This window comes from Tupaia chinensis, unplaced genomic scaffold (assembly GCF_000334495.1).
Source record: "Tupaia chinensis unplaced genomic scaffold, TupChi_1.0 Scaffold000317_1, whole genome shotgun sequence".
Classification (NCBI taxonomy): Eukaryota; Metazoa; Chordata; class Mammalia; order Scandentia; family Tupaiidae; genus Tupaia; species Tupaia belangeri.
Window position 1 is genome coordinate 2,052,845 of NW_006159810.1, and position 25,382 is coordinate 2,078,226.

General features: G+C 41.2%; 1 protein-coding gene across 1 annotated transcript in view; it reads left to right on the plus strand.

The window, feature by feature from the left end:
- Positions 1-12,203: 12,203 nt before the first annotated feature.
- QPCT (glutaminyl-peptide cyclotransferase) overlaps positions 12,204-25,382 on the plus strand; it is a 32,917-nt gene continuing 19,738 nt past the window's right edge. The window contains exons 1-2 of the mRNA XM_006151342.2: positions 12,204-12,579; positions 22,586-22,732. Coding sequence (XP_006151404.1) covers positions 12,463-12,579; positions 22,586-22,732 — 264 coding nt within the window. The 5' untranslated portion in view covers positions 12,204-12,462. The remainder of the gene's footprint in view (positions 12,580-22,585; positions 22,733-25,382) is intronic.

A 25,382-nucleotide genomic window follows, 5' to 3' on the forward strand; every position in this document is an offset into this window, starting at 1 on the left:
AATGGTATTGTGTAACCAGTATATCATTTCATAAACACTTTTCGTTGCAGCATACAGAGACATGTGTAACCAGGCTATGCTCTATCCACTGTACCATGTTTCCCTCATATTTTGGCTCCCATTTTCAGTCTCTAAAGTTCTGGGGTCAGCAGGCAGTGGTTAAGGTGTTGGACTCCAATGTAGCAGACCATGGTTGAGTCCTGGACCTGGCGGCTTGAAAAATCACACCTGGCATCAACCCAAGAAGATGTTCTCCAAGACACATCATAGTCAGATTGACCAAAACCACAGACAAAGACAAGATACTAAGATAGGCAAGAGAGAAACATGAAGTTACCTACAAAGGATATCCCATCAGGCTAACAGTGGACCACTCATTGGAAACAATGCGAGCGAGGAAAGAATGGGAAAATATACTCGAAGTGTTGAGTGAAGAACAACAAAGAATACGATATCTGGCAAGATTATCCTTCATATGAAAAGAGAGAAGACAAGAACATTCTCAGATAAACAAAATCTGAAAGAATGTGCCGACGCCAGACCAGTTCTCCAAGAAGTTCTGAAGAATGCTATCTCAGGAAAACTAAAGTCGGACACACAGAAATAAGAGTTCAAAAACAACAAAGAAAATGGGCAGCTTAATGGTAGGGACAAGTCCAGAGCTGAACGTTATCTTCCAGAATTTAAACGGAAAGTTAGGGCCATAAGAGAAGATAAATTAAATACAGTGAAAAAATTAAATAATGAGCCCGAACTGGTGAAGTAGAATTTTATGACTTTTGACTAAAACATTACTGACCTAATATGCTTTGTTTTCCAGAGTTAAGGAGTTTTACTTTCTCTCGAGTTGTCGACAGGTCCATGTACCTACTATCTGAACAGAATCCTCACCTATTTCCTGGCTTTCAGTCTTAAGCAAAGTTCTCTTAACATTTTTAAAATTTTGATCTATTAAAGCTAAAACTGCCTTTCTTGAAATTAAAAAAAAATAAAACATACTTATTTAATGACCACAGTAAACTATGTAGCCTCAGCTAGGTGCTATTTTACAGTATAATCATTCTATCCACAGAGTTTCATGCCTAAAGTCAACATGTGTTCATAGACATGTATATATCAGCTGAACTTGCTATTGAAAGTATTTAGATTAAGATATTTTGTGAATCAATAGAATGTGGGAAAGAACAAAAAAGGAATGAAAACCCACTACAGATATCAGAGACAGTATGGGAGAGGGTGGGGAATGGCAGAGGGTGAGAAATAGGGGGAAAAATATATATACAAGAAACAAGAAATGGAAAATTATTTGTTGATGAAAATATGTATGATTAAGCCACTATCCAGTGTATTTTGGATGGGAAATCACATTTTGTGATGTGATGATGTTCAGTGAAAGAATGTAAAATAAATTAATTAATTAAAAAAAAGAAAAGAAAGAAAAAGAAAACCACAGCTGTCGTGTGTGTGTGTGTGTGTGTGTGTGTGTGTGTGCCCCAAATCTTAGGAGGAGAATGGAGGAAAAGGGTTTACAGCATGGCCATTTTCCCCAAGCGGGGTGATTTCTCACTTTCCCTCCCTCTCTCTCTCTCTCTCTCTGGTGAGCATATAAACCCAATTGGAAAAAAAAAAGGTAAAAAGAAAAACAAAAAATTATGAATAATTTTTACTGCTTCTATGTGTGTGTATGTATCTCTCTCTTGAGATATATATATATGTGTGTATCCTCTCTCTCTCATATATATATGTGTGTGTGTATATGTGTGTGTGTGTGTGTATGTATATATATATATACATATATATACACATACATATATATATATATATATAGCTTAATTCTGAATGTCATGTCTTTCTCGTCTATTACCTTGTTTTCTGAATGATGTTCATTTTCCCTAATCTAAATGTACAATTGAAAGAAGGGGCTAGTTTTACCTTAGAGTGGAATGAAGATGCACAGCTCTTCTGTGGCCACTCCCATTTACTTATTTAGTTTCCTCCTTGCTCTTTCTGAAATTGCTGCTTTGCTTCTTCCTGATTTGTTATGCGGCTCAAACCCTGACTGTTAGGATTTTCTTGGAAGACTAAACAAATGAATTATGAAAGGCAATTAATCAATCTCTCTTGCTTTTACACAGATCTCACATTCAAGCTTTCGTGCTCCCCACAATGGGCATGTGATTTACTAAGTGGGAACTGTGAAAGAAGTCAGTGTTTATGCAGTAACAGAAGAGAATTAGATTAGTACAATTCCATGATAAGTAATACACGCTTCATTTTTAGGAAAATTTAGATTTTTTTTTTGGCCTGGTGCTAATCATGGGCTCTGTTAAAATGCTTTTTCAAACAAAAAGACTGGGGATGGATTAGTTAGTCTAACTTATTATAGTCTGAACAATGGAGTATATGTTAATTATAATGCTAAAATACTTTTAATGAATACAACTCTGTACTGTCAGTATTATTAAAACATTCCAAATATTTTGCTAATGTTTTCAGATATATAAATAGAACAAACAGCATAAATTCATCCCAAATTTAGCCAAAAATAAAGATATATATATAGGAATGTATGTGGTTTAATGGCAGAATGTGAGTTATGATATTATGTTCCAACGTTCAAACTATTACTAATAGCTATGTATAGCATAGCCAACTCGATTTTTTAAATGATTGTTGCTATTTTCTGTGAAGTTGTGTCATTTTTTTATTTGCTTTTTAATGCTCTATTTTTGGACTCTGTGGAAAGAGTCCTGTCTCATTTGAAACTGCAGGACCTAACCTGAATCTTTAGAACAAGCATTTTTTGGTTGCTCTTTCTTTTCTTTTTTTTTCCTTTTTTTTTTTTTTAAAAGAGGTTTTTGTCTTAAGGTGCATTTGCTCATCAGAGAGAGACAGAGACAGTGAGAGGGAAAGTGAGAAATCACCCATAGGTGGGATAGCCATGCTGCAATCCTTTCTCTTCTATTATCCTCCTAGGATTTGGGGCACACATGCACACACGTCTGGCATGATTTTCAAGCCACCAGGTCCAGGAAGTGAACCATGGTAGGCCATGTGGGAGTCCAGTGACATAACTGCTATGCAATCTGCTGGCCTCTGTTGTTGTTTCTTGAAAATTACTTTTGGAATGATTGTCCTGTCAAGAAAAACCAGAAGAGACTAACCATCAAAATTAATACTGCTCTAAGATTAGAAGACTGAGGAAGGATATTTTTGAAGTTGTCTAAGTACAGTCTATGTAGCCTGACTGGCAGAAAAACCTTACAATTTCAGATCATTAAAACATGAATGGGACCAACAGATGGCATAATGGTTACGTTGCTGGACTCCCATGTTGCTGACTGTGGTTCAAACCCTGAACCCAGTGGCTTAAAACTCAAGCCAGGCATGTGTGCATGCGTGCCCAAAATCTCAAGAGGATAATGGAGGCGAAGGGATTGCGGTGCGGCCATCCCTTCGGCTAGAGGGTGATTTCTGGTTTTCTATCTCTCTGTCCCTCTGTGTCTCTCCAGCAAGTGCATATGCCCTATAGCAAAAACCTCTCTTGAAAACAAAAACAAAGACAAAAAAAAAAAAAAAAAGGCATGGATAAATAGAGTATGACAGCTTAGAAAAGCCACAAATGACCCCAAAGTAAAAGACAACCAAATGCCTCTCTCATGACTTAGATTGTAATAATTTATGTTTTGATGTTAATTTTTAAAAAATTATCAGGGACCAGCAGGTGGCATAGTGGTTAAGGTGCTGGACACTCCCACATGGTCTGATAATGGTTCGAGTCCTCAACCTGGTGGCTTGCTTTCTCACTTTCTCTCTTTCTCTCTCTCAGTGTCTCTCTCTGGTCAAATTAAAATAAAATGAATGAATGAATAAAAGTAAATAAATAATTCTTTAAAAAATTATCTTTTCTTACTATAGTTATATAGTCAGTCCTCTGTATCAACTGGATCAACAATGTTATGTCATTGGTCACATGTACGTAGGTCCATAATGTTTCTGTACTGAACTTGTACAGACTTTTTGGGGGTCGTTATTCCCTGAATGGTACAATGTAACATTTATGTTGTGTTAGTTGTCATACATAACCTAGAGATGATTTAAACTATATAGGAGGATGTGTATGAGTTATATGCAAATATAATATGCCATTCTAGTACTTATTTTCAAAAGGTCTAAAGGGCATGTGCACTTGCCAAAGAGAACAAAAGAGAGAGAGAAAGAGAGAAAACACTCCAAGGGAATGTGGTCATACGTGCTGCAATCCTTTTTCCTCCATTTTGCCACCCTGTTGGGATTTTGGGCACACACGCACATGCACCTGGTATGTTTCTCAAGCTGCTGGGGCCAAAATTCAAACTGCAGTCAGGCACATGGGAGCCAGTTCCCAACGCATAGCACTTAACCACTGCACTATGGGATTGGCCCTAGATTCCCCAAATTTCTAAGGAGCAGCAAGAATCTGACTCTGGACTCCAGAAGGAAGTATTTTTATATTTCACTCTGTTATTGAAAGCAGTGGAGGACAAGTTTGAGCAGGAATATTATATGGTCCTTTTTGCATTGGCTGACTATTAAAGGAATAAAGGGCGGGGTGCTTCAGTTTGGGGCTTGTGCAGGGGTAAAGAGAGGGAGGAAAGGTTGAGAGATTTGAATCTAAGCTCCCTACTTCACAGTTTGTCTAGGGCTGGCCCAGTTCCCTAATCCCTTTCACTGTTATCCTCGGTTACCCTCAGGGCTTTACAAAATAACCATCCTACAACATGCTAGCTCATGATATCCCAAGTCTGATTATACAATTTTTGCTAATGTATTTCTCAAAGTGTGTGGTTTAGTGCAGTGTTCTCAGTCCTGGCCACACATTGGAATCACCTGGGGAGTTTCAAGCACCCCGATACTCAGACTGCACAGCAGACTAGTCACATCAGGAACTCTGGCGATGGGACTCACACTTCGCCATTTTCTGAAACAGGTCTCTAGATAATTCCAATGAGTAGTTACAATTAGAACCATTGCCTTAATGTATTGTCTTCTGGGTAAAATAAACTGAACACAGTGGTTTTCAAATGTTTTGGTCTCAGGACTCCTTACATTAGTAACAATTATTGAGGACCACAAATAGTCTTTATTTATGTAGCTTATATTTGCAATATAGTTTGTGTTGAAAATTAAAACAGATATTTTATAAATTATGGACTTATTTAAAAATAATAAAGCACTGCATGTTAAATAACACATTTTCATGAAAAAAAACCCCCTGTTTTCTAAAACAAAAAGAATTTAGTGAGAAGATTGGAATTGTTAAATACTCTTTTTGAAAAATTTCTTTAGTGTCTGACTTCTTGGAAAACTGTAGGGGGCTCAGCAGGTGGCATGGTGGTTAAGATACTGGACACTCCCACATGGCTGACCATGGTTTGAGTCCCAAACATGGTGGCTTGCTTTCTCCCATTTTCTCTCCCTCCCTGTCTTTCTCTGGTCAAATTTAAAAAATGAATTAATAAATAAAATTTAAGAATAATTCTAGAAAAACACAGAGGTATAGCTGGAAGTCTAACAAAGGAGATAAAATGATGTCACAAAAAATAATCAGCATAATCAGAAAAAATAAAAAATGAGCAAAAACCAGATAGACCACATAGAAAACAAATACCAGAGTGACACATTTAAATTTGACCATATCAATTATCACAGTAAATGTAAGTAATCTAAATACCTCATTTAAAAGCTGGAGATGTCCAGTTAGAAAAAAAGTCAAAACAAGACCTAATCATATGTTATCTACAAGTCCATAAAAAATTCAGTTTTTATTCATGATAAAGTGCATGAGAGAGAGAGAGACATGAGAGAGAGAAGCATACCCTTCACAGGATCTAGTCACATTGCAATCCTCTTTCTTCAGTTCTCCATTTTGCTCTAGAATCTTGATGTGTTTTCAGGTCAGCTGGGCTGGTGACTTGAACTGCAGTAGGCATGTAGCTTTTAGAATTGCAGTATTGTTTGCTACTAACTGTGCCACAGAGGCTGGGTCAGTAAGTCTAGTTTATATGTAAATAAAAAATATACCATTACTAACACTAATCATAAGAAGTTGGAATGGTTAAACTCACATTAGGAAAAAAAAATAGCTCAAAGCAAAGATTATTACCATGTACAAAAGGGTCCTTTCATAATAAGAAATTAATTTGTTAAGAAAATGTTGCAATCATAAATGCTTATGCACTTAATAAGTTTAGAAATACATGAAAGAACTGAAAAGAGTAGGCAAATCCACAAGTTAGTCAGAAATGTCAACACCACTCTCAATAATCGATAAGACAGCTGGACAGAAAATTGGTTATTCTATGATGATTAGCTACTTTGACCTCATGGATATTTCTAGAATATTCTGTCCAATAACAATGGAATGCACATTCTTTTCACATGGACAAGGTAACATTTATCAAGATAGATCATATTATGAGCTATAAAACAATTCTCAAAAAAATAAAAGGACTTATCACTGACTATGATGAAATAAAATTTGAGACCAATGACAAAAAGATATCAGGGAAATTCTCAGTTGTTTGGAAACTAAATACTACAATTGACTGATTGATTGCCCAAGGCTGTGTGCACTTGAGAGAGAGAGAGAGAGAGAATCCCCCACAATGGGGTGCAGTTACACTGCAAAGACTTTTTCTCCATCCCATCAAGATTTTGGGCATACCCATACATGTGCCTGGCATTGGTTCTTCAAGCCACTAGAACCAGGACTCAAATCTCAGTTGGCCATGTGGGATGTGGATCCCTTAACTGCTGAGCTAGGTGCTGGCCCCTAAATAACACAATTTAAATAACCTTTGAGTAAAAGAAGAAATCAAAGGGTAGCTAAAAAGTACTTCAAATTACAATAAAGCAAACACTCAACATACCACAATTTTTGAGATGTAGCTGACATAACACTTGAGAAATTATGATGATGAAAAAAAATATATATATATGTGTATATACACATATATATATATTTTTTTTTGAGGGAAATGGCCACTTCTCAATCCTTTCTCCTCTATCTATTGGGATTTTGGGCACACATGCACATGAACCCGGAATGTTTCTCAAGCCACCAGGTCTTGAATCAAACTACGTAGTTGGCCATGTGGGATCTGCCTGCCTTAACCACCAGGCCATAGAGCCGGCCCTAAAGACCTTTTGTTAGAAAATATAAACTGTTGCAAGTTAATGATCTAAGCTTCCATTTTATGAAACTTAAATAGATTAAGGTTAGGGGGAGTGTCAAAGTAAACTCAAAGTAAGCAGAAGAAAGGAAATTATAAATAATAGAATCAATGGAAAAGAAAGAACAGAAATACAGTAGAGAAATCAGTGAGCTCAATCACCAAGTGGTTAAAATGAAAGATTGACTATATCAAATATTGATGTGGGTGTGGAGTAACTGAAATGCTCACACACTACTTGTGGTAGTATAAGATGGTGAAACAATTTTTCAAAGACAGAGTGAGAATGGCTGATAGATGGCTGTTTGGGTTTGGTTTGGGATGAATAGACAATGAAGAAACAGATGGAACCTCAGGGGGGTGAGGTCTTGATAAACATATTTATCAAGAATATATGAATATGTTCATTCTCTTTTTTTTTTTTTTTGGAGAGATTTTCACTGTAGGGCACGTGCGCTCGCCAGACAGACAGAGAGAGACATAGAGACAGAAAGCGAGAAATCACCCCACCAGGGGGGATGGTCACGCCGCAATCCCTTCTCCTCCATTCTCCTCTCGGGATCTTGGGCACGCATGCACATGCGCCCGGCGTGAGTTTTAAGCCACCGGGTCCGGGACACGAACCGCGGTCGACTACGTGGGAGTCCAGCGACATAGCCATTACGCCAACTGCTGGTTCCCAATATGTTCATTTTCTTGATGAGGATGTGGTTTCATGGGTGTATCCATATGTTAAAAGTCATCACATTACATACTTTAAATATGTCCAGTTCAATGTATTTCAACTGTATATCAATAGAGCTGTTAAAAAAAGACAAGTGTTTGAGGCCAGCTTGGTGGCGTGTTGGTTAAGGCGGCAGTATCCTACATGGCCAACTATGTGGTGTGAATCCCAGACCTTGCTGCGTATGTGTGCCCAAAATCCGGAGACGAGAATGCAGCAGAACGGATTGTGCATGACCATCCCCCTTCCAGAGTGCTTTCTCACTTTTTCTGTCTGTCTCTCTCTCTCTCAGTCTCCCTGGTGAGTGCACCTGCCCTACAACTATATGAACGTTTTAGATTTGTATGAGATACATCATATGGGTGCGTTTGCAGTGGATACTGAGAGGCACTGCTCAGATCTCCCTTCAGGGAAAAACTGCTCCAACTTTTGGAATGCCTCCTGATGTAGCCATCAGTTCTTTAGGCTCTGGAGCTGCTGGTAGGAAGTGATTCCATGGTGGGTGGGGGAGGATCAAGCCCCATTGGGTTTGGTTGTAACAGCCCCAGGGCTCCTCAGATTGGGCTGTCTGGCCAGCTCTGCTGCTAACTTGCTCTGCTGCTAACTTCTCCCTCTGCCTGTCCTGTTCCATGGGGGGTGGGGGAGGATCAAGCCCCATTGGGTTTGGTTGTAACAGCCCCAGGGCTCCTCAGATTGGGCTGTCTGGCCAGCTCTGCTGCTAACTTGCTCTGCTGCTAACTTCTCCCTCTGCCTGTCCTGTTCCTCCTCCTTCCTCCCGCAGGGTTTGTCCAAGGGCACACCCTAACACACATCCTGCATGCTAAACTGTCTCAGAGTTTGCTTCCTGTAGATCTCAAAGTGCAACAGCATCTTATTGGCTTAAATATAACCAACACCAGAGAACTGGAGGGAATAAACAAAAAATCATCAAATTACGTGTTAACATTTTAGCTTAAGTATCCCCATATTTCTTATTTTGTATTGCTTAGATTAATATTTAGCATGGGATTATCTTTCACATTTTCTTTCTTATAGGCTTGCTGTTTCTACCTCTTTCTTCGAGGAATCATGTTGTGAAAAGATAAAAAGGTAATAGAGTAAGAAAAACAATTAGGCTCTTTATTATCCAGCCAGTCAGGAAACTAATGGCCTAAGCAGTAAGAGAGGAATATATTGGGAAATGTGACTGTGGTTTTGTTTTGAATATGGATCGCCCCAGTAGAAGTTCTGAAGTGGTCCAGTGATCAGAACTATCCATGGATTTAATAAAGAAGCCATTTAATTTTATTTAAGCCTGGAGATTTAAACTGTCACTGAAAACTTTCAGGCATGCTTAGGGCTAGCAGTTTGGAACATCAGCAAAGGAAATGCTTCCATTCCGTCTTCCTCTGTGGCTCCAAGGGGCGCAGAACAGGGTATTCCCAGGCCACCCTTGTGTCTTTTTGACAGCTCCCCCTTACGGCTAAACTTGGGAAGACAGAATGGGAGGGCCTTCTGGCCGGCTTTATCGCCTTCGAACCTTTGCTCTCTAGGAAATACTTCTGTTTCAATGTGTTTATTTTGATTTTTCTGGGAACTTGATGTTACTAAAACTCGGCACCAAGCCCTGATCTTCACCAAGGAAGAAAAAGAGAATGGCGATGTAACTTTCCTGACAATTTAGACCAGAGACCTATAGACAAAATTGGGAATTTTCTCCCTGGATTATCTGATAACAATGACATGTAATGTTACGTAAACACAATTGTTTTTCACTTTTTCCTTGTTGAGGTGGTGAGAGGTGTTGGGGGGTGTCTGCATTGGTGATGACTGTGTGAATAGACACTGTTAATATCTTAGATCTCATTTGTTCCGGATAATTCTTTCAACACTACCTCTCAATTTGGGACTGAACCGCGGTCGACTACGTGGGAGTCCAGCGACATAGCCATTACGCCAACTGCTGGTTCCCAATATGTTCATTTTCTTGATGAGGATGTGGTTTCATGGGTGTATCCATATGTTAAAAGTCATCACATTACATACTTTAAATATGTCCAGTTCAATGTATTTCAACTGTATATCAATAGAGCTGTTAAAAAAAGACAAGTGTTTGAGGCCAGCTTGGTGGCGTGTTGGTTAAGGCGGCAGTATCCTACATGGCCAACTATGTGGTGTGAATCCCAGACCTTGCTGCGTATGTGTGCCCAAAATCCGGAGACGAGAATGCAGCAGAACGGATTGTGCATGACCATCCCCCTTCCAGAGTGCTTTCTCACTTTTTCTGTCTGTCTCTCTCTCTCTCAGTCTCCCTGGTGAGTGCACCTGCCCTACAGCAAATTTAAAAAAAAAAGAAAAAAAAAAGAAAGGTAAGTATACATACATAGCTGCGTTGGATCTCAAGATTTGCAGAAAGTTGTTGGAAATGCCCACATGGATAGAACACAATTTATTCAAATTGGTGTCACTATATGAACGTTTTAGATTTGTATGAGATACATCATATGGGTGCGTTTGCAGTGGATACTGAGAGGCACTGCTCAGATCTCCCTTCAGGGAAAAACTGCTCCAACTTTTGGAATGCCTCCTGATGTAGCCATCAGTTCTTTAGGCTCTGGAGCTGCTGGTAGGAAGTGATTCCATGGTGGGTGGGGGAGGATCAAGCCCCATTGGGTTTGGTTGTAACAGCCCCAGGGCTCCTCAGATTGGGCTGTCTGGCCAGCTCTGCTGCTAACTTGCTCTGCTGCTAACTTCTCCCTCTGCCTGTCCTGTTCCTCCTCCTTCCTCCCGCAGGGTTTGTCCAAGGGCACACCCTAACACACATCCTGCATGCTAAACTGTCTCAGAGTTTGCTTCCTGTAGATCTCAAAGTGCAACAGCATCTTATTGGCTTAAATATAACCAACACCAGAGAACTGGAGGGAATAAACAAAAAATCATCAAATTACGTGTTAACATTTTAGCTTAAGTATCCCCATATTTCTTATTTTGTATTGCTTAGATTAATATTTAGCATGGGATTATCTTTCACATTTTCTTTCTTATAGGCTTGCTGTTTCTACCTCTTTCTTCGAGGAATCATGTTGTGAAAAGATAAAAAGGTAATAGAGTAAGAAAAACAATTAGGCTCTTTATTATCCAGCCAGTCAGGAAACTAATGGCCTAAGCAGTAAGAGAGGAATATATTGGGAAATGTGACTGTGGTTTTGTTTTGAATATGGATCGCCCCAGTAGAAGTTCTGAAGTGGTCCAGTGATCAGAACTATCCATGGATTTAATAAAGAAGCCATTTAATTTTATTTAAGCCTGGAGATTTAAACTGTCACTGAAAACTTTCAGGCATGCTTAGGGCTAGCAGTTTGGAACATCAGCAAAGGAAATGCTTCCATTCCGTCTTCCTCTGTGGCTCCAAGGGGCGCAGAACAGGGTATTCCCAGGCCACCCTTGTGTCTTTTTGACAGCTCCCCCTTACGGCTAAACTTGGGAAGACAGAATGGGAGGGCCTTCTGGCCGGCTTTATCGCCTTCGAACCTTTGCTCTCTAGGAAATACTTCTGTTTCAATGTGTTTATTTTGATTTTTCTGGGAACTTGATGTTACTAAAACTCTGCACCAAGCCCTGACCTTCACCAAGGAAGAAAAAGAGAATAGTGATGTAACTTTCCTGACAATTTAGACCAGAGACCTATAGACAAAATTGGGAATTTTCTCCCTGGATTATCTGATAACAATGACATGTAATGTTACGTAAACACAATTGTTTTTCACTTTTTCCTTGTTGAGGTGGTGAGAGGTGTTGGGGGGTGTCTGCATTGGTGATGACTGTGTGAATAGACACTGTTAATATCTTAGATCTCATTTGTTCCGGATAATTCTTTCAACACTACCTCTCAATTTGGGACTATATTGGTTTGTCTCCTGTAAGGTGAGCCTGTGTCAGGAGAAAATTAAGACAAGATACAGACGTACTGTTACAGAGGAATTGCTTTTCCTTGAGGGTTCCAGTCCAGGACTGCTGCAGGGAGCACCTCGGTTTCCTCATCTGTAAAAAGGGACTAGAAGATTAAATAAGGGGCCGGGGAAAGTATCCAGGTCAGTGGGTGGCACAGAGCATTCACAGGAAACGTTCGTTCTCTGTCCACCCCGTCTCAAAGAGTGGTGGCAACGCACTTCGGAAGCCTGCAAGGTCTAAGGAACCTTCCTCCCCTTTCTGTTCCCTGTGACCGCAGCGGAGATCATAACAACCTCTTCCGTGTCTCTTCCTTCCTTTTTTCCATCCTCTCCAAGAGGAGGAAGTGGTAGTCCTTGTTCCCTTGGATTCAAAGCTTGTGTCACCCAGGGCGGCCCAGCCCCCGCGTCAGCTCAGGTCGGGCGGAGGAGGGCTGCCGCTCTGGCCTGCGCCACGCAGCTGGAGGCGACCGGGAGGCGATGGGGAGGCGGGCGCAGTCGACCCAAGGGTGGGGAAGTGGGAAGGCGAAGGACGCGCGTTCCCGGGCTCGTGACCGCTGGCGGCCCGGGGAATCAGTGTCTAGACAGCCTTGGAGAGATGGCAGGCGGCAGGCACTGGCGCGTCGTGGGCAAACTCCACCTGCTGCTACTGGCCGCCCTGCCCCTGGCAGCCCGGGGCGTCCGTCCGGACGACGCAGACTGGACGCAGGAGAAGGTGAGCGTTCGGCGGGACTGTACCTGACCGGCTCCTGCCCAGGCAGAGCCGGTGCCCCCCACCCTGGGTACCCGCACCCCGCGCTGGGGCCCGGAGGAGTCGCGGCGCTGCGTCCTGGTTAGGATACCTCCGCCGGTCTTGGGCTGAGGTTGCTTTCGGGAGCCCAGGGGCCTGGGTGATGTTACCCGCCTCCCCTGGCTGCGGTCTGGGGTGGGTGCTGATCGGCACAGGAAATGGGTCTGGCTGCCGGCTTCAGAGCAGGGAGGTGAGGACGCATCGCGGCGTCGCCACCCACTCGGGACCCGCGAGCCCAGCCGTCCCCGCACCCCGAGCCGAGCCGCTGGGGTGCGCCTGGGGGTGTGCCCACGACTTCCCCACTGCTGCATCCAGGGATGCTCTGGAGATGTGGAAGTTTCCTTGCACTCTCAGGATGGACGTGTGTTACATGTTTGTTTTAGATGTTCGAGTGGCGCAGGGAAAGACCTTAACGAGATCTGTTCAACTTGAAAACATTTTCTTTCCTCAAGAAGGGTACATGCTATTTTCAGAGAAACATATCGGGTTATAGGTGGAGATGTCATGTAAGGAACCGAAGATCAAAGTGTAGGCAAGTTTCCTCGGTGTGAAGTAAATTGATTCACAATGATTTCCTTCTCTTGTGTAACCGTTTTGAAATCTGCGATTGCTAAGGCCTTGTGCAAATATGAATGGTAGTGGAGTAAACTAGTATACTTTTAAAGAAACTAAGAGAAACAGCAAAGTAAAAGGAGATACACTTTGACAACATTCTTAGGCAGTTTTTTTTTTTTTTCTTTAGAGAGATTTTGCTATAGGGCATGAGCTGTTTGCTGGTGAGACAGAGACAGAAAGCGAGATAGCATTCCCCAGGGGGATGGCCACACTCCAGTCCTTTCTCCTTTAGTCTCCTCTCAGGATTTTGGGCATGCATGCAAATACGCCCTGCATGAGTTTCAAGCTGCTGGGTCTGGGACTTGAACTGCTGTCGACCATGCGGGAGTCCAGTGATATTACCATTATGTCATCTGCGGGTCCCTTGGGCAGATCTTTTAATAGTTACATTAGGCCTGTATTTACTCGGACTTTGGTATACAGGGCACGTGGTGAAAGCCCACTTCGCCAGCCACACCCATGTGGATATGAATAGCCCCCTTGGTTCTCTCGCTCAAGCTTAATTTGCTTCACTATTCGAAGGTCAGAGCAGACCCCAGTTACCCATGGGGCCAACGTGCCACAAGGAACCACACAGGGGTGAGGGAAGTCAATGCAAGAGTAACTTCATTATAAATAAAACAACTTCCCATGGGTCAGTTCTACCCATGAAGAAGTCTTTTCACCTTACTGCTTAGCATTTGGGGAGAAGATATTCAAAGCCAGAATGTGGATCACACATGCATCTTAGGGATACACCTCGGGAATACATGAGATGGAAAGTGTTCCTGAATGAGCTGCTCAGGAGGGATCATGTGTGTAGGCTAGGCTGGTGCAGGTGGGGGATATTAGTAGATGCGTTAAAATAAACAGAATTGAACTTTTGTGGAGTGTCTTTGAAAACATGAATCTCCTTTATATTTATTTTCAGAAGCTTTTAATCAATTTCAACTTGGAAACGGAATGCGTTTAAATGGTAGCGGACACGGAGCACGTGGTGGAAGCACGTGACCATCAGCCATGACGTTTCCTGGTTTCCTGTTCCTTGCCCTCTCATTCTTCATAATCTCTTCTCGGTGCCAGCTGCAGCTTGCAGCCTGGGAATCATCTCCCACGCTAAACACTTGCCTCTCTGCTTTTTATGGCAGGTGACAGTTTTAATCAGGCGAGATATACCTTTGGCACATGGGTTTGCCAACAGGTGCGGTGTGGTAAAGGCAGCATCAGTTTTGAAATCCATTTTCTTTGTTTTGAAATAGAGGTGTGTCTCTTTCAGTGACATCTAATATGTAAACAACCGGCAATCCTAGTTTAGGACTGTGTTCTTAGGTCGACGATTTGGTTAAGTGAAGCCTAGAAACCGTTCCTTTTTTTTTTTTTTTTTTCATCGAGGTGATATTGTCCCATAGAAGTGATTACTACAGTCCCCGGAGGGCCCACAGATGTTTATGGAAGGGCACTGGCATCTGAGTACCAGACATCTTTCATATTTACACATGCCAATCTCATTTAAATGTCACAGGGCTCTGTGAGGAGGGTACATTCATCCCCAATATGCATGGGAGGAAACTCGACTATTACCCCAGCAAACTGGAGAGGGAGGATTTGGCTTAAGCCCTGATCTTTCCTCTCCTCTTTTTCTCTCTTCTTTAAGGTAGGTGAGTCCTGGCTGATGTTCTCAGAACAGTGACCAGCAAGTCCCGGTGTGTGGGGTGAGGCAGAGGTTGGAGGGGCAGAGGAAGGTGACCTTTCTGGACCAGGGTTGACTCTAAATGGCATGCCAAAATAAGTAGTTTGCTTATGATCCCTTGTCCTCCCCATGTTTTCTCTTTTCCTTGATTTTTCTCAGGTAGCTGAAAGGTCATCATTTTTCTGGATATTCCTTCTGAATCCTGCCCTCTCCCTTTGATTCCTGGCACTATTCCTTTAGTATCGGCCCATCCCTTTATTACAACTCTGCCAATCAGTGATAGAAGGAATTTCATTAAGCTGGTCCTCTTTTAGGTGTCAGTGGCTGATGGCAGTTGAAAGGGCTTTGTATGTTTTTAAGAAGATATTAGCTCAGTAAACCCTAAATGTATGGCTTCTATTGAAGTCTCTCTCTCTTTTTTTTTTTATTTTGAGAGGTTTTTGCTTATAGGGCGCATGTGCTCGCCAGAAAGACAGAGACAGAGAGAAATCACCCCCCCCCAAGGGGGGATGGCCACAGCGCAATCCCTTCTCCTCCATCTCCTCTTGGGGTCTTGGGCATGCACACACACGTGCCCGGTGTGAGTTTAAGCCACTGGGTCTGGGACTCGAACCATGGTCGACTTACATGAGAGTCCAGTGACATAGCCATTATGCCAACTGCTGGTCCCTGAAGTCTCTTAATTATGGAGTTAATGTATTCACTTTAGAAAACTTGGAAAATACAAAAAAGCATATGAAAAAACTAACATTACCCATAATCTCACTACTCAGAGATAATTGCTGTTAATAATTTCAGTGTTTTGGTTTCTAATCTCTCTTTCTCTCATACACATACATATATATTTATATATGTAAATATATATATATACACATATATACACACACACATAAATGTATGTATGTATTTATATTTACATGTATAGAGATGGATAATAATTAAACCAATCTATAAGTTTTTATGAGGATGAATGAGTTAGTCCACGCAAAGCACTCTAACACAATGACTGCCTGATGGTAAATGCTTGCTAAAGGTTATTTGTTTATTTTAAAAATAAACACACATGAATATTTTATACTAGAGATTGTGCTGCATATATAGCTTTATATCTTGCTATATTGCTTAATAGTTCGTATGTTACCTTACACCAATAAAATTCATAGGAGCAACATTTGATGATTGCAAAATCATTATCACTCCATAATTGAACTATTTCCTTATTCTTGAATATTTAGTTGTTTGTCCACTTTCTTAATTGTAAAGCTAGAACCCAATGTATTTTAATTGGTACACTTTTCTTTCATTATAACAAAGGTGAAGTAGAAAGGGTCAAGTCTTATTGGAGGTGGAGGGGCAGGTTTCTTCACACACATGGGAGTTGGATTCTTTGAGAAGACCTGCTCCAGGCTCAAGTCTGACAGTGTTAACTGCTTTCTCCAGCATTTCACGGTCTTCTGCTTCTGGAACCACATGTCCTATAAATGTCCTGAGGGTCCCCTTCCTCCACAGGAACCTTAGCTATCACTCTTCTATGCCCAAAGATTCTCTAGAAGTAACAATGGAGACTCAAAGTCAGAGACAAAGAGGTCAGCGTGGGTTGGGTGTGCCTAGTGGGAAAAGACAAAATATATTAGAGTCTCTACCATCTGGTAGGTAAATACTATGACATCTATTTGTTTAAAAAGTGTATTTATTTATTTCTTCCATAAGCCAGACAGACACAGAGAAAAAGAAAGAGAGACAGAGAGAGACAGACAGACACATGGAGATAGGCACACCCAACAGGGTCCTCACACCATGATCCATCTCCAGTCTCGGCTAGACCTGATCCTAGGGCACGGCTACTCATCATGCTCAGGGTGGTCTGGGATGTGAACGCAAGACCTTTCCACTGCACCATGACCTGACCCTTTGACATTTATTTTACAGATAAGGAACCTTTTCCTAGTCCCAACTAGTAAGTGAGGGGACAGAGGTTTGACCCTGTATTGTGTTTGAAGCCTGCATGGATCTGTTTTTAAGCAGAGGGCCACTCATATTTAGGAAAGACAGAGGTTTTACCACTTAGTGTCCAACTCTTCCTCAAGGACTTTTGTAATGTCAATGGCATCAGACACTCACAGAAGGGGTTCAGTAAATGCCGGTTGAGCTGACTTTACAGGGAGGCCGAGGTGTCAATGTGAAGGCTGTCTGGGAGATGCTCATGTAAAATGGAGACTGGACTTGCACTGGCTGTACTTAATAACAATCGCCCTTTGGTTGAATTATTTGGAACCTCAGATCTCTCTGGAAGCTGGGCCAGCTCTGCAAATTATGTAATTAAACCCCTCTTTGGCCTAGCACCATGTGATTAGCCTAGAGGAGATGCTTCAGGATATTTAGTTCACACTTTCTTAGCAAAAGATTGTTGTCACCCAGACCAGACTTATTGTCCTTCCTGCCTGATTGAAAAGACAAGGCAGAGGCTGTAACAGAGCCTCATTCCTTCGAGAGTGCCTGCACCAATAGAAAATGGTCTAAGTACCTTTTAACTGAAAGAAACCTAGAGTAGCTTGGGGTTTGCATTTATTATTGGGCTCAACACTATTTTTGCCTTGGTTACTTTACTCCTGCTGAGCTCAACTTCCTTGCTCATTTTTCTCATCTCCACATAGATTTTTATATTAATCGAGAAATAAGAGTAAGTAATTTAAAAATTAAATGCATGCTGTTTAGTTTGGGAAAGTCAAATGTATTTTCATACAAGGCTTTAAAAGAAAAAAAGCTTACTGATTTATTTCTTTTGAGAGAGAGAGAGAGACACCCAGTAGGGTCTCCATGCTGCAATCCACCCCCAACCTCAGCCAACCTGGATCACAGGCACGCATGCATGCCCAGCATCCTTAGGGAGGTCCCAATATGGGAACCCAGGGCTTTTCCTATATGGATTCTACTCCACTACCTGCCTCCTGTCCCTATACAGGGCTTTTAATGAACAGCAGGGCTTAACTAATGAACTGATTATGTTTCTTCTCTTTCCTTGTGACTGGGAAGCTTCTATCTGTGATTTCACAGGGGCATCTTTGTACCCAGAGAGGCAGATAAAGAGAGAAACCACCCCCTAGCAGGGAGGGCTCTTTACTGAAGTGTGTTATTTAGATGGCCCAGGTATTGAGGACCAACACATGTAAGTCTTTATATTCATGAGCATCAGTGGGCTTGTTTGTTGAACTTACCCTTTATTCAGCCATTACGTATTTTGGGGTAGCGCTATTTGCCATCTGGGTTTCATCCATAATATCCCTGATAGAGGGCATTTATTTATTCCTGTATTTTTCTTAAATTTAAAAAATTCTTTGAAGCTTCTATAAATCATTGTTTAAACATGAGCTTGATTTGGGAACCAGCAGTTAGCGTAATGGCTATGTCGCTGGACTCCCATGTAGTTGACCGCGGTTCGTGTCCCAGACCCAGTGGCTTAAAAAACTCACGCCGGGCGCGTGTGCGTGCGTGCCCAAGATCCCGAGAGGAGAATGGAGGAGAAGGGATTGCGGCATGACCATCCCCCCTGGGGGGTGATTTCTCGCTTTCTGTCTCTATGTCTCTCTCTGTCTGTCTGGTGAGCGCACGCGCCCTACAGTGAAAACTCTCTCAAAAAAACCAAACAAACAAACAAACAAAAAACAAACAAAAAAAAACACATGAGCTTGATTTCCCTTCACTGTGGACATGAAGTGAAGGACTCCATCCACAGTGATCAGATGGGCTTTAGGATAGAGAAATCACCAGTAGATAGAAAAGGAATCACTCATCAAACAGCCTTGGGCACAACCCTTCTTGTTACAGTGACTGTCCTGAGCCAACCCTGCTGTTGTTGGCCACGGACCATCAGCCCTTCAGAAACAACAAAGCCCAGTGATATCGAACCATAGCCTGTGTTGGCCCTGCAGCTGGTGGCCATGCGCCTCTCTCATCCTTATAATTGATGGTGTACATTCAACTGATCTGGTGTTTAGGCTGGCAAGAATGCTTATTTTACGCTATTACTATGTAAACACAGTTTTAGCAAAAATAGTTTTAGAAAATAGTTCACCTGTTGATTTCTGAGTTGGTGAATTTGACCGGTAGTTATTGTGTACTCAATATATGAACCAGATGCTTTGAAGAGTGGTAAATAAGAAAGATAGTTTCAGCCCTCATGGAACTGACCATTTGTGTGAAATACAGACATAAGAAAGTAATCACACAAGGGCCTTCACGCTGCAGCCTGAAGAGCTGCTGTTAGCCAGGTAAAGAGGAAGAGAAATAGCCCGTAAGGCAGAAGGAACCGCAGATGCCAAGGTCACCCAGGGGCAGAACCTCAGAGTACTTTGGGGTCTGGCCAGATGCCAGGGTGGCTGAAGCATGGTTAATGGGGGCCAGTGACATTTCATGGATCTCGTGAGACAGTGGGAGAGACTAAACCTGTGGGCTGGATTAAGTAATAATTAACCATGAAAGTCTCCCACCTTTTGCTTCCATTTTCTTCTTCTCCCATTTTACATTTCTATTCCTTTGTCTTTAGCTTCATCTCCAAGTTCTACTAAGATCTAACATGACTGGGACCAGCAGATGGTGTGATGGCTACCTAGCCCCTCTCCCTCCCCGTCCCCCACAGTTGACCTTGGTTAAAATTCTGGACCTGGAAGCTTACAATTCATGACAGGTGGACATGTGTGTGCATGCCCAAAATCTGAGAGGATAATGGATGAGAAAGGACTGTGGTGTGGCCACCCTCTCGGGGGAGGGGGATTTCTTGCTTTCTGTCTCTCTGTTTCTTTGGCGAGTGCATGTGCCCTATAGCAAATAAAAACTCTCTCTCAAAACAAAAGCAAAAACTAAAACAAAGATGGAATATGATTTAGAGCCTGGAAGTATGGAGGAATTTAAAGGCTATAGTGACAGATTTATTAAGAAAAACTATGTATTTTAAAGGTTTTCACCATAGGATGCATGTACTCACTGAAGAGAGGCAGAGAGAAACAGTGAGAAGGAAAGTAAGAAATCACCCCCTGGAGGGGATGGCCATGCCAAAATCCCTTCTCTTCCATTCTCCTTCTGGAATTTTGAGCATGCATACACACACACCCGGTGTGATTTTCAAGCCACCGGGTCCGGGACTCAAACTGTGTGGGAGTTCAGTGCCATAATCACTATGACACCTGCTGGTCCCAAGAAAAAAATATTTATAAATGTATTACCAGTAAACAGATAGAAAGCTTAAAATATTCAGGCACAACATCAACATTCAGGAGTAAACTGTGAGTGCACAGATGGGAAGAGTAGAAGTAACCTGGGATTGGGAATCCACAGACCTTGTTAACCTACCTGTAACTCTCCTAGGACCTTGGGAAATTAGCTGGTTTCTAGGAACTTCAGTTTGCACCAATATAAATCAAGGAGGCTGGATTAGGTGACCTCTGAGTGACTTTTTTAGCTCTAAAATTCTTAACCCCTATAGTGTTTGATAACAGGGAATTTATAGAACTAACACACTGCATACTTACTACAGTAGTTCACATACATTAGGTCAGTTCATTCTGATTACCCTATGATGTAGGTATTATTTCCTCCACCCTTAATATGGTACAGCCAGTTAGAGGCGGGGTGCTGAGTTCAGATGGTGTGCCCAAGTCCACAGCCAGATCCCTCTGCGTGATAAATACCGGAGAGGATAGCTGGGCTATCTCAAAGTGTAGGTAATGATGAGTAATGAGGCAACAAGCATTCTCTAACTCCAGTTTCTCACCAGCCATGGGACGTCTTCACGTGGTGTGAAAATACCCACATTGCTTAAGCATATTCAACCAACACTTGTCAAGGAAGGAACTGGACAATGGACAATGCTCCTCCCAGTTTCTGTTTTGCATTCCAGATCCTTCAATATCTTTATGTTACCATCATCGTTTCCCTAAGGAAGAAGTCATCTGATCGATAATTCACTTCTCTTTGAGGAGGTATAACATACTCCATCATGAAGTGTCTAGTAAATATGTAACCAATGAGTGATTCATCTCTACTAGCATTATAAGAAAATACGGCACGTGTAAAGTCATCTCTGACGTACAGATTTGAATATAATGTTTATTTACATTTATAAGTGTTCACTTAGCTAATAAATAAGTATACCTAAGAATATTAGTAGGTTATTAAAATAATTTTAACTGAAGATAAGAAGTTTATCATTTAATGGGCTATAGAATCATCAAGTGTGGGCTAAAAGGAATTATAACAATTATTTGAGTTAGTGCTGTCCAACAGAAATTTTTAATGGGAAGTACATAGGTAATTAAATGTTTTCTAGTAGCTACATTAAAAAAGTAAAATGAAATCAGGTGAAATTAATTTTAAGAATAAAATTTAATCCAATAGATGAAAAAGGTATAATTTCAACATGTAGTCACTATAAAAATTATTAATGAAACAGTCTACCTTTTTCATACTAAGTCTTCCAAGTCCAATGTATATATTACACTTAAAACATCTCAATTCAACTGGCTACATTTCAAGCCCTTAATACTCACCTGTGGTTACTGGCTACCATATTGAATACTTGAGATCTAGATCAAATTCCTTCATTAGTTTTTGTGGGGGATGCAAATTTAAGGGACCTGATTGAGGTCATATGACCTATAAATGGCAGCTAAAATCTTTGAAAACAGTGTCTCTGACTCTAAGACAGTAGTTTTATGAAGTAATTATGCTAACAAAGTATGTTATTTTGTTGGCTGCAGTTTCATAAATATTAGGCTTATTTTATTCTGGATAGAGTGCACATGCACAAACACGGCGGGCGGGGGGGAAGACAGAGAAACACTATTGACAAGGTCTCATCACCCTGAGATCCCCTTTCCTTGACCCTCCAACGCTTCAAGATCTTGGATAGTTGCACACCCACCAAAATGTGTTTTCAGGTCAACTCAGGGTCTGAATTCTCAGTGGCTCTGTGGCTTCCAGCAATGCAGTTCAATTTGCTACTAACTTTGCCACCGGGCTGAGCAAATATTGGTATTTCAAAGAATAGAGGACCAATAATTGATATTAAAAAATCTCAGTCTTACAAAAAGTTGTATAGACGATCATAAAGATTTACATGGGTAGTAAGTGTGAAATATTACTTATCAGGTTTAAAGCATTATGTTATTTATTTATTTTTTTAAGAATTATCAACTGTAGGGACCAGTAGATAATGTAATGTCATGTTGCTGGACTCCCACATGCTTGACCACTGTTCGAGCTCTCTACCTGGTGTCTTGAAACTCAAGCTGGGAGCATGTGCAACCATGTCCAAAATCCTAAGAGGAGAATGAAGGAGAAGGGATTGTGGTATGGCCATCCTGCTGGGGGGTGATTTCTCACTTTCTGTCTCTCAGCTTTCTCTGTCTCTCTGGGGAGTGCACACACTCTATAGCAAAAATGTCTCTCTCAAAAAAGAAAAGAATTATCAACTGTAAAATTAGCCCCTTACACTTAGAAATCTTAGTTTAGATCGTTTAGTTTAGTTTACTAAATACAACATAAAAGTTATCTCTTTATTTTGAAATTTAAAGCAACTAGTTAGAAATATGTCAGGGTTAGTCCTCAACATATGAAATGATAACCGATGAAATGATTTTGTTTAATCCTCAGGATCATCACCAACCAGCCATTCTGAATTCATCGTCTCTTCAGCACATTGCAGAAGGCACCAGTATTTCTGAAATGTGGCAAAAGGACTTACGACCACTGCTGAGAGAACGATATCCGGGATCCCCCGGAAGCTACGCTGCTCGTCAGGTGAGAGCAGAGCATGTGAATGGAAAGGCGGAGTGCTTTGCTTTTACGTGAGTGATAATGTTATGGCTGAAGGTCTGAGTTTGTCTAATATTCGGATCTCTTATGTCATCTTATTATTCATCAAAATAACCAGCCAAGAACTGTCTGCTCTGAATTAAGTGATACATGTTAACCTTACTAAGTTTGGGGGTGAAATCTGTATAGAGTACCTCAAATACGGCACTACAGTCCTTAACTCTTGCCCATTTCAATAACACTCTTTTTTTTTTTTTATTATAAGGAACATGTGCTTGCCACACATGCTCTCTCTCTCTCTCGCACACACACACACACACACACACACACAGAGAAAGAGAGAGAGAGAGAGAGAGAGAGAGAGAGAGAGAAAGAAAGAAAGTGGGAAATCATCCCCTAGGGAGAGATGGCCATGCTGCAATCCCTTCTCCATTCTCCCATTCTCCTCTTGGGATTTTTGGGCAGTCACGTGAATGCGCCTGGTATATTTTTTCAAGCTGCTGGGTCTAGGACTTGAATCATGTAGTCAGTCATATGGGATCCAACTATCTTAAACACCAGGCACAGGCTGGCCCTCAGTAACACACTCTTAAATCTGAAATGAACAAATAAAAGACCCCCCAAAACTGCAGCTGATATCAAATTGGTTAGTAAGTTAGCTTTTGCAGTTATTATTAAAGATGTGCATTGCTATAGATTCTCTTTCAGGAGAAGAGAATATTCTGGGGGAACCTTATTACATAGTCTGCACATTTATGGCTTCTAATTAATGAGCCTGAAGCTGCCTGTTAGCTTATTAGAATATTTTTATCTGAGAGATAACTTACTTGTAAAATAAATAATGCACTAAGTGTGGAGGTATTGCAATGATTTCTAAGAAAGAAATTAAAAAATAAGTTACAGAATCCCGTAAAGCCTCACAAAGGGACAAGCAACATCCTTTGTCTGAAAGGGACAAACTAAAAACTGCAGGGGTTAAAATCCTCTGCAGATCCATAGTGCACTTGAGAAGCTGAAAGGGAATTCTTCAGTGAAATGTATGTATATCCCAGGGTGCACTCTCAGGCCAGCTTCCCTAGCGGAGGGCCTTGAATGGAGAGCTGTCTGCTTGGAGCCGGAGAAATTTGCATGTGGTATGTCCAAGAAGGAAGAGGCATAAATTGGGAAAGCAGGAGTTGGCATCCAGACAGCAGTGTGTTTGCAGACTTAACGAAAACAGTGGAGAATCCTCTTCCTCCACTCAAACTGGATCTACTGATACCAGTGTTGTTCCGACGCTGGAAATGAGAAATTAAGTTTAATTAAACTAGAACCGGGATCGTTCACGAATGTTGACCTACTGTGAATCCCTCTGCTACCCTGTCAAATGAAGAATGTCATAAAATAGCTTCTCTCTTGCTTTCTCACCATCTCTGTATTTGTATCTTTTTCTTTCTCTACTCAATCTGCATCTATCTCTGTCTTTATATCTTCTTCCCTCTCTCTCTCTCTGATGCTTTCTTTTCTTCCCCTGTTTTAATGCTGTTTTAAAACATAGATGTACAGTAATATAAAGTATAGTCTCTATTTTAAATTGCTTTTAGCATGCTTGGCGGGTCCAACCCTTTGCTTTTTGGTATTGGGAAGCATGGCTGCTATAGACTTCCTGCCCCAGCCAGGCATTCTCTGCCTGGAGATATTCTAGTGATAAGAGCAGTCAGGTTTTTTTGTTCGTTTGTTTGTTTTTTTTGTTTGTTTGTTTTTAAACCTACTCTAGAGACTTGCAGTGGAAACTTGTGGACTAAGTCCGAAAGCCAAAAGCACAACAAAAAGGGATATGGTTGACCTAATTAGATGATACAGCCAATTTGATTGTTTATAAAGTATATTTATCTTAGTTGCTAAGATAAAATTAAAAAGTGACCTCAGGGAGAGCCCTTCTAGGGATATTTGATGGTTCTCGTGGATTTTAATGTCAATGTAGACATCAGAAATTTTGGCCGAGACCTTGTTAGTAGTTGAGAAAGGAGTTCGTGTGTGAGACTTCTGCACAACGCTAGTAAATATATTTTTTAAAATCCTAAGTCGTTTTGTGAGCTTGCAGGCGGCTAGTGATGTTGAAGAAACCATTTTGTAGAGCAGTTCATCATCTGGTTACCAGATGTTCAGAAGCGTATGCTTTTTTTTTTTTTTTTTTCCTTTCTAAAGATGAATTCTTTTATGGAAAAATATTTTTTCACAAAGGTTAGGGATAACTCATCTTCACATTCTGTGAGACAGCTTATCCTAGATACACCGTGATTTCTCCCTAAGAAACTACTCCTATTTGGGGTCATGTAACTTTATATATTTTCGTTGAATCAACTCACATATCCAGACAGCCTACTGTGAGCAAAGCACAGACTAAGAGTTGTGGAGAATAACAGAGTAAGTGAGGGATGAATGCTGATTTCAAAGGTCATAAACATCTCTTTTGATGATTTGAAAAGGGAACACGTGAACCTGGCGTAGAGAAGGTAAGCTACTGGATATATAATGCTATGAGAGCCAAAGTCTACCTCTACACAAAGCAAAGAACAATCAGCTGAGGAGTCATTGGTTCATTCCACTGTTGCGGAATTGATGGCTGTAGAGTCTGTGTCCTCCCTCTGGTGGT